The 10,195-nt window shown below is 33.8% G+C and overlaps 1 protein-coding gene and 1 long non-coding RNA gene across 5 annotated transcripts in view; one reads left to right on the top strand and one right to left on the bottom strand.

Moving 5' to 3' along the window:
* Positions 1–595: 595 nt before the first annotated feature.
* The window catches only part of LOC116430962 (scavenger receptor class B member 1), a 46,683-nt gene continuing 37,083 nt past the window's right edge, over positions 596–10,195 (top strand). Inside the window, exon 1 of one of the 2 annotated variants that reach the window (XM_031985753.2) lies at positions 596–831. In XM_031985753.2, the coding sequence (XP_031841613.1) occupies positions 798–831 (34 nt within the window). In that variant the 5' untranslated portion in view covers positions 596–797. The remainder of the gene's footprint in view (positions 832–10,195) is intronic. The other variant, XM_031985754.2, reaches the window with a different exon arrangement.
* On the bottom strand, positions 2,303–4,844 carry LOC116430963 (uncharacterized). Of its 3 annotated transcripts, XR_012998546.1 has the most exons (5): positions 4,307–4,844; positions 3,946–4,185; positions 3,515–3,649; positions 2,814–2,987; positions 2,303–2,750 (listed from the first exon to the last, which is right to left on the bottom strand). It is a non-coding gene; the product is annotated as an uncharacterized LOC116430963 (long non-coding RNA). The 3 variants fall into 3 exon arrangements; XR_004235836.2 differs by having other exon boundaries at positions 3,515–4,185; XR_012998547.1 differs by lacking the exon at positions 3,515–3,649 and having other exon boundaries at positions 2,305–2,750.

The raw sequence follows: 10,195 nt of genomic DNA, 5'->3' as shown, positions 1-10,195 counted from the left end.
CATAGAGTTGCTATATTCCCTCTTCTCACTGTCCCATAATCCAGTCCTCTAATATTAAATATAATAATATTTCAAGAAAAAAAACAGTTCAAAATTTATCATTAAAAAGTAAATATTTATTCTATCATAAAAGTGACAAATAAAGTGATTATTATAATGTACACACAATTGGAAACAAATTTTATTCAAGAAATATAATTATAACACAACAGATAGACAAATCAGGCAATAATATTCGATAGCATACATGTCAAACTTTAAGTATCGTAAAAAAGTAAGTTTCTCAGAGAAAGAAACTTTAAAGTTTAATTTTTCCTTTCACACTACAAATCAAATATTTTTTGATCACATTTTTTAATTATATATTTAAATGTAACCAATATATACATCGCTTACGTTGTAGCGATAGCTAAGCCAGCGGTCAAGCTATTGTATCTCCACCCGCGTCGAACTCTAACAGATAGATAGCTCGTAACAGTCTTTAGACGAACAATCCAACTCCTTATCAGCTCCTAGCGGCAACTGCTGGTTATCACGCAACGATTTCAGACCAATTCGAAAAGAAAGAAAAAAGAGACGTAGATTTACGACTAAGGGAACTGCTGCACTCAGTGCACGAACGGCCGTCGACGAAGACGTCCGTATCTGCACTGATGAAACCATTTTGAAAACCGCGAAGAATCACATTTTCTAATCATTCCAACGATTCCGGTTCTTCGTTCGACATTGGTCAATCGGGACCGGTATTCTTTACGTAAGTACTCGGGACATTGAAAGTTTTACACTGCCACGCCAACATGTTCTTCCACGCCAAGATATCAAAATTATTCTGTAAGTAAAATTTATTATTATACCTTTTTAACCCTTAAAGGATCACACCGTAAAGTAACGTAGAAGACTGGTAGTGTACAACAAGTGGTGAGCTCTATAAGAAGATGATTAGAAAAAAGTGTTTAGATATATGTTTGTTACAATTGTTTCTTATTGAATTTAATTTCGTTAGTTTATTTCATACAAAATGAATTCAATTAGTCCTTTATCCTAAATATATATTGGCAACAACAACAAAAACAAAAAATTCTCCATGATATCTTTGAAGAGAAGGAAGTAACTCTTTTATTGACAGACTCATATGAAACAACAGAGATGAACGATATACTTCGATACTTCGATTAAATGACATGAGATCGTAATAGATCACAATCTCTTTATTAATTGCGTCAACTCGATGACTAGGTTATAAATAATGAACCATTATGAAAATTGGTCGACGATAATTGCTGTCGCTTATTGCGCCTGTTTGAAACAATATTTCCATATGTGAATTAGTATTGAGATTGGTAACGCTCAGGAGTTCTGTTTTCTGGTAAAAAACGATGGAAATGAGGGAGGAGTTGAAAATGTTATGCAGTTGCAGATAAAATATGCAAAAGATACGTCTAGATCGATATATCAAGTTTAATTGTACCTAGTGACTTAAGAAAACGTTCACATAGTTCTTACCAATTGGCACACACCTATTTTAAACAGTTCAGCTGTAATTTATGTACTTAATTAACATGAATCGTTCTGGTTACTTTCAGTTAAAATGAAATATCTTAATTTTTAATTACACCTTTTGCTACGGAAATATATAAACTAGTTTAACTCCATCGATTTTGCTGGTAACTTTCATTTGTACGATCCAGTAACGAGCAAAATGGTCTTCTTATATAGTCCAAAGCACAATTAACTGACGTTACCGAGTGAGAGGCAGCCTACTTTCCCAGAAGAACATCTGCTTTCTTTTCCTAGATATTTTAGAGCTATTTTCCTGTCGCTTAGTTTCGAGCAGACGACATAATTGTGTCGGCATAGTTATTTGTACACCTTGACGGATGCCTAAAGACACGGTTCTGCCTCGCTTCTAATTATTTCCTCGAGTGTGTCGGTATGGCTAGAGCACCAAATTCATATCTTTATAGATGAATTCAAAGGTTCTGCAGTTAAGTAAAATTCTATTCTCTGTGGTAATTGGTTCCAGTGGCACAGGAATCCAATATAAGGGAGAAAATTTCGTTAACTTTTATTTTATTCTATTTTTTGGCCATTGGAAGCTGTGAATATATAAAAATCTATAGATTACTTATAAATAATTGTCATAATTATTAAAATTAGTTTTTTAATTCTTTTTTTTCGAAATCTACTTAGATCGTTTTTCTAACAAGGAAGTGTAATTCGAAGTTAAAATGATATGGTGTTTTTTTCTTTTTCTTTAAAAAATAGCAAATTCGAAGGTGAATATGTTTGAAATAACAAACCTCGTAAACAAAGGCAAAAATTTGTTGTGAAGTTAAGAATTTTTCCTTGAAGAATCTTGTAGACGAAGATAAACATAGCGTTTCGTATAAGTGATATCGTTTTTATTCAACAAAACTGTTTGTTTCGACACTCTAGTTCACTCATGATAGATAAATATCACAAAGTAATATAACATAATTTTTACAATTTTCGAAATGAAATCACAGTTATTTGAAGTATCATCGATTTAATTCATTTCTATAAGGAAACTTATTACATAACCGAAGTACAGAGAAATATCTAAATATTGATTAAATACTTCAAATATATGTAGATCAACGGAAACAGTGTTGACTTGGCGACGCTACATTCCGAGCGTTACGTACACGTGGTCTTAGAATTCTATTTCTTAAATAGCTACGTGTTTCGTAGACTTTTATCATTTCGTCTGGCAGCATTTCGTCCTATACCTGTAGAGTTCATACGTTTAAAAAAGCTGATAGTGAGACAGTCAACACACTCCCCGAAACTACCTGCGACAATGGTCCTTGATGCGCTGTCGACTCAAATACTCCAGTTATCTGAACATTTGGTAACCAGCTGACCTGAGATTTCGAACAATAAAATGTTTAAGGGATTTTCCCTTTATCTTTTCAGACCACGGTAGCAGAAGTTGTGTCGCAACAATTTGATCGCCGGTATACACGCTGAAAAACAATTATGAAACAAACAGCTGTTATTAACACAATCATTTCACTGTTATGCAAAAAGTAGCTATCAAATCACATGATCGTTAAAAAACAAAGATATTTCGTGGAAATATTCAATTTTAATCTAGGACCATCCTAACAGAGAACTGTAATAAATTATTTCCTATTCTATGTATTTTCCATTTATTTATTTACTTGTCCAATCTGCATGTTACCGTGAGTGTAATCTAAATTAAATAACTGACTTTCTTTATTTTTTAGATTAATTTATCGTTAGCATAGTTCAAACGAATTTCAATCTAAACCTAACTTGACATAAGTTTCTTTCAATGAGTAAAATCTTTGTTTTTGTCTTTCCAATTACTTTCAGCTTCTGAAATTTCATACTCATTACCAATCTATTAATTAATTAATCTACAATTTCTTTTAACGTAAATCGGTTTGTGTATCCGCGGTATCGCATATTCATGCGAATATTCATCCGCAATATTAAAATCAACTCCAATTTCCCTCGCATCGATTACCTTTTCAACTGCCAATATAACAATCCACAAATTGGTAATCATCGAATCGTACGCCACATAATTGAGCTGACTAAAAGCTACATCGTCAAGTAATTTCTGGTGAACCACCACGTAGCTGAAAGTTCCGCGTCGCGCCTGAAAATGACGACCAGATTTCATAACGACAACCGTGCACCACGTGTTTGTTCTAGAAACAACGAAATTATAGTCCTTTTTGCGAATATCAGAAGCTCATTGGGTTGCACTTCACGACTGCAATCTTCGAAATGCCGTGACGCGATAGAAAATGAATCAACTAACGTGTGTTAGAAAATGACCGGAAACTTTTAATAACGTAATTATAGTAAGTGATCGAGACGTGTTTTCTTTCCACCGACGATCGATCAAATAAGACACTCGTCCTAAGTAAGGAATCGATTATTATAACTTACAACTCATGGCTTACGTGATGTCCGCATACAAATGTTGAACATTGAACGCGGATACATTCCATTTCGTTTCGAAAAACCATAGCCGCTGTAAAAATTAATCGACTCGTTTGTTGATTACTGGAGGAGTTTCTTTATTGTTGTACGTGAATTGTAGAATATTTGGTCGAGTCATGTTGATGATCGGTTTGTCGGCTTCACATTCGTCGCGGCTTGATGAATGAAAGTCGGAACGCGGGTTGTCTATAGTAGTATAAAGTAATTAAAAAATTATCAAAAAATGACTATTACTATTACATTACTACATAAATTTCAGAATCTTTTGCTGAAAGTTACGTATACAATTGAAAATTAATTTACTTACCCAATTTTAAGAACTTCGCCGCCAGATGGAAAAAAGCGTGAATTACATGGTCGGTGTGAACGTGTTAATACAAGTCGGACCAGTATCCAAAAGAGGAATTTCACGCGAAATTCCTAAACGTGGAACCCTGTAACACTTTATATCCATTCAGCGGACCATGAACTTGCGAAAACTGTTAACGAAATCATGTGTCAAGAATGGACGGGGTTCAATGAAACAGTTGCTGAGCCGTAGAAGTTGCGATAATCCAGCAAATGGCACAATAACTTCTGGTGAACAACTGTTATCTCGGCTTCTTTAACACTCCATTTAATACAAGAACGCGTTCTCGTAATCGAGTAAGTTTTTACTTGTTCTCGGAACGTTCGAACAGAAATTTATTTGCCGATAAATACGATAGGACGCTGCCACTTCTTGTACCGCCGTCAATCGCTTTTTTTTCAACGTTAGCCGGAGTAATCGCGAAACTCCCCTCGAACCATAATAGATCGAGCAAATTTTTGCTTTCTTCATTCCGGCACATTTGAACACGATTACATTTCAGCTCGTATTTTCGTGAATCACGTTTCGTAAATTGATGAATCACGATGGATTACTCTCGTACGAGATTGAATAAAAGGTGCACATGATTTTGGAATATCGTGAATTTTAATACTTCTACCAGACAGGTCAAAGTGACACAATCCTGATCTTCTTCTTTTTACAATTATTAGAAAAGTAACAATTGATTCTGCGAGAAATGACTGAAGACATTAACTTAGTAATACGCGAACTTAATTATAAATTAATGGAAATCTCAGTAGATGCACTGTTATAGTGTCTATAGGAAAATTTCCAAAGGTTAAGTTGACTGCTCGACAGTTTTAGTGTTAATATTCTCGATATTTGTAGGGCCAGTGTTGTTGCTTGTGCTACGATAAAAATGAAAACTATTCTGGGAACCGATTAAAGATATGGATTAAAGTTTCTTTGGTATAAAGTTTGGTTTTAGCAGTACAGAAACTGAATATTCATAAAACGAGTCTTTGATCAATCAGATTCATTAATGTGTCTGGCCATATCTCGATGTTTCTACTGATAATAAAAACTGACGATAGTTCACAGATTCTATGATACGTCTTACGTTACCGTGTCTACATGATCAATTTTTTGCATCCATTGTGAGATTCAGGAATATCGTCATTCAGTGGCTTTGAGTTAATAGTCAATTATAATCCAATCAATTGACACAAGATATGACGGTGATCATCGAAACATTTTAAAGGTGCGATCAGATTATAAAATCATAAAAGATTTATACACCTACTTTTTACTTTATAAGAGTACTCGACAATTATAAATCTTGTAAATGTTCGTTAACAAGATAATACACAAACATGGCAACTACTTAACTTACGTAGTGAGAATTTTTTCTTCACCGTCTGGTTTTTTTTAGAAAACTCTGAACCAGTTTGACTAGTAAATCAGACCAAACTATTCATAGTCTGGCACGTTACCTATACAGCAAACAATAATTCTATACTTAATTGTTTAATTGACGAGTCTTTGTAACAATATATTGTCTGATACAGAATGTTTTGTTTCTGTAAAATGTTTAGCCAATTGTATTCTAACATTATTAATTTAGTATAGAAAGAATATTTTTAGAACACTTCCAGTTTTTCTGAACTCACCTGTTAATTTTCTAAACTGAAGAATCAATTTTTCACCATGACACCTGTGTACAATAGTCTAGACCTGTCCTGGGCTAAAAATATTCCCCTTGATTCATTGGCTGTTTCACTGAGTGCTTTATCCCAAAGCATCCTTGAACCCTCGAATGCTAGGTCACCAGGACCCTGGTGTTCTGACGCGCCCCCTGACTCAAGGATTCTAACTTTTACTTTCATGACATCTAGACACCATAGTCTAGACCTGCTGTGTACTAAAAATATCACCTTTGATCTACTGACTGACCCGCTGAGGTTTTTGTCCCGAAGGGAACATGTTAATATCTTAAACTCATATGAAAACACATTCATAATAATTTTTGTTGATGTGAAGAATGTGTTTCTTCTTAACCGTATCAGTAAATTGTAGGTCACTCTGTACACGAAGACGTGTTTTTAAGATACTTCGATTGGAATACATAAATCATTTGCCGTGCGTGACGGCTGCAAAGCAACATTCATTAAAGAAGACTCGTTATCTTCCCTTTCCGTGTCGTTAGGTGATCAATCACAGGAGTATTACCGAATCGATAAGACACTTAGGTGTTCTTATTTTTTCAATGCAAAATAAACAAAAACTTGTATAAAGTATAATATTTGAAAGCCGCATACGTATCTATTACAGTGTGTTACTTATAAGTTTTGAAAAACTTATCAACTTCTGATACAATTTTCCAAATAAAATTTTTCAAGATATCGTAAGTCCTATATTTAAATTTATATGAAATAAAAACAATTTAAAGCACAAAAAATCAAACTCCGAAAAAATACTAAAAGAAAGGACACTAAAAAAGGAGCTGATTTAAAGATACAAGGGCTATCCACGAAATTGATGAACAAATCATTCAAGGAAAGCATGTTGGGGTTAATAGTACAAGGGATGCGTCCAAAGGATCCACAATATTTATCAAGGAGCACCGAAGTATTTCGGGAATCCCGAGACTTTCGTGTCCCACGATTCACCGGCGGAGAGGTCAAGCATTATAAAAACGCTGTAAAGAAAAAAAGGAAATACGTGCCAGACGATAGAAAATCACCAGATTCTACCATTAACGTCGACTAAGAATTTTTGTTTTTCCCCTTGGACGACACAGCAGGAAATTAGGATTGAATTTTTGCGATCTATCGGATTTGCATACCGCAACGAGCCATGTTGCCGCACGATTACTCTCACGAGGTTTACAGATGCCGTTCGCCTCAGACGTTGCCTCGGGAGGAAACAAAAAGGAAGGAAAGGGTTCGGTTCCGTGCGACGTAAATTGGCTGTGCTGGAAGCGAACGTCAGCACTCGGGATTACCGAGCGATTTTTAAAATACCCCGCAACTTGTCTCCTATTTTAAGAACTCGCCTCAAAGATCGTCGAATTAAGATGTTTACTGCAATGTTCAACGATAACGTTTTCTACGTCCCCAGGGTTAACAATGAATACTGAATGAAAAGTTCACGTAATTTCAGATTTTTCGTTTTCTAGAAATTTAGACAAATGCTTGAGCTACGTAAAATTGTGGAAAAAATGTATGATACATATAATATTTCATATTTTTTACAAAGAAATTTGCAGGACAATTTGGATAAATAATTAATTATTTTATTAACTATTTCGAGAACTTTGTTAAGTAAATATTTTAGTTCTTGTCAATTTATGAATTTTATTGTTAGATATAAAAGTTTTGTATTTTAGGATAAAATAGAAACAATGGTATGTCATTTATAGCAATATGTAATTACAGTTTAATATTGTAAACGAAAAATTTCTGTGTATTTAAGATTTTTAAAGTAAATTATTCAGTCACTTGTTGCCAGAAGTATTTGCACGGCCTTCTTAAGGAAACTGAAGTTTACCTATCGATTGACGGAATTACTATAAATGAAAAAGGTCGAGTCAGAACCGAGGCGAACCGAGTTCACTGACTGTTCCTCGAAGAATGACAAACAAACTCGGATCGTATACTCGTCCTTTTTTTGTTTGCTGTTAATTGAAACATAGACCATACAACTTTCATTACTTTTGCACGGATCGTGCCTTACGCTTTATGAACGCGATTAGAGGAGTCAATTAGCGTGTTTCTTTAAACTACTATCACAGGCAGATTTCGTATTTGCGTTCCAATTTCTACGATAATTTATGTACTGTTATCCTTAATACAGTAGAAATTGCATTCTAAATTCGATTCCTAATAAAAAAAAGGTATCTATAATGAAATTTATGCGATAAAACTGACACTCTTTAGTGATCGTTGAAGAACACTCCGAGAATTTAACGAAGTTTCAAATATACGAAATATGCGAAATTTCATAAAATTCTGAGACTTTCAGAATTAATAGGAGAACACGTTTTTTATGGTCGAAGGAATTGACGTTTATCTGTGGAAACTGATAAAGTGTTACTCAATACTTCAAGATTAAATGGAAATGTATATTGCGTTTATCACGAAGATTCAGCTAGATTATCTATTTACCACGTGTCGAAGTTGATATGTACTTATGCATTCGCAGACAGTAAAAGTTCTTAGGAAACAGTAATATACAAAGTTCAATCAGACTTAATGCTGTTTCAAATGATTGTTTTATTTATTAAAACTATTGGAGTGGGAAAATAAATTTTACATAATTTCACTTTGAAAACGGTATAAAACAGAGAATTTCATAAAACTCCATTGTTTTGAATATTATTTTTAACCTACTAAGGCTTTTAATATTATTATGCAACGGTGAGAGTTCGTATCATTGAAAGATACGAAGTTCAGTTGGTAAGGATTATTTAGCACAATTCTATTGTAAACACGCTGCCAGCAGAGTTCTTTTGATGTCAAAGAACAAAATCGAGGTTCCGATGCATTCTCGGCAGGAACAAATAATTATATTATGTCATAGTACACATTATTACATAACTAAACTGTCATTTGTGTGAATGAAAACATGCAGACCGTGTAAACCGATATTCTTGTAAATTATATAAGACATTTAGGAAAAGAGAAGCCGAGATTTGATCTAGACCTGACCTAGACCCGACCTATTTCTTCTGTAATCGCAGACAAAACTCAAGTTAGATTTAACACAGAAAGACCAACATCAATTCACAGCAAAATTGTCAATGTACCTAACCAGTTATTTACGACCTTGTTTTAATAAAATTTAAACAAACAGCAGCAGTTTTGGCGATATTAACCCTTTGCGGACGGATGTCGGCATTTCGGTCAGATGAAATGTTCAGATTTAGCAGACTAAGTCGTGGACAAATAATCTAATTCGTCGAACAGCCAGAGATCAGTATGTAGTTTTCTTTTTTTTCTACTAATTAAGCAATCGATATACAATTTAGGTTCATACGTTGAAGGTTTTGTATGTTTCGAAGAATCTTCGGCCGCAAAGGGGTGACGATAATTAATAATTTTCTTTCAATACTTTAGATGAGACAAATAATACACTTCCAATACACACGTTCCGCAATTTACATGGTAAATTATTTATACTATTTACGTGGTAGATTTTATGCGCGATCTGACGTCAATAACACCGAATAAAATGTACTTTTGTTTTCAGAAATGTCATTATTATTATTTCTTTTGTCAAGTCATGTGAAATAAATATGTATTTCTAAAAGTTATACCAACTTTTCTTTCCAATATTCGGTTTTTTCTCGTATAGACACACTCTGTTTACGTGATTTTCATCTCGTAAAACGAATTCATATGGAACGGATTATAGTTCTTTTGGGAAGGTTTAAGATAAAATTATCACATCCGAAGTATCTGTTTGAATGATTAAAGTTGACGTGTTCCATCTGTCAGCTATCGCATATTATCATCAGTTGACGAGATTTATAGATTGTTCTGTGCTACTTCGGCTTTGATGTATTCTAAATACGCTTATCTATGTAGGAACCAACCTGATATTCATGAGTTCTGTTCGAAAAGTATTTCTGAATATTATAACTAAAGGTCAAAAATGTTTTTATGTCGGTCATCCTGAAGTGTTCTATTGGAATTTACTTTCTTCGTATGATTTCAAATAAAAAATAGTAAAATAGTTTAAAATAGTATTTCCTGGATACATTTCTAATGAGTTTAAGACAGGTATTAAGCGTTGACATTTAATAATGTATTTCGTTTGCTTATCTATATGCTAAGCTTAATGTCTTCCGCATGGATAAAATATAAGCCATATATATAAAAAGTA

Source organism: Nomia melanderi, chromosome 5 (assembly GCF_051020985.1).
Source record: "Nomia melanderi isolate GNS246 chromosome 5, iyNomMela1, whole genome shotgun sequence".
NCBI classification, from domain to species: Eukaryota; Metazoa; Arthropoda; class Insecta; order Hymenoptera; family Halictidae; genus Nomia; species Nomia melanderi.
Note: the sequence above shows the minus strand (reverse complement) of the source record. Positions and strands in the feature narration are given on the sequence as shown.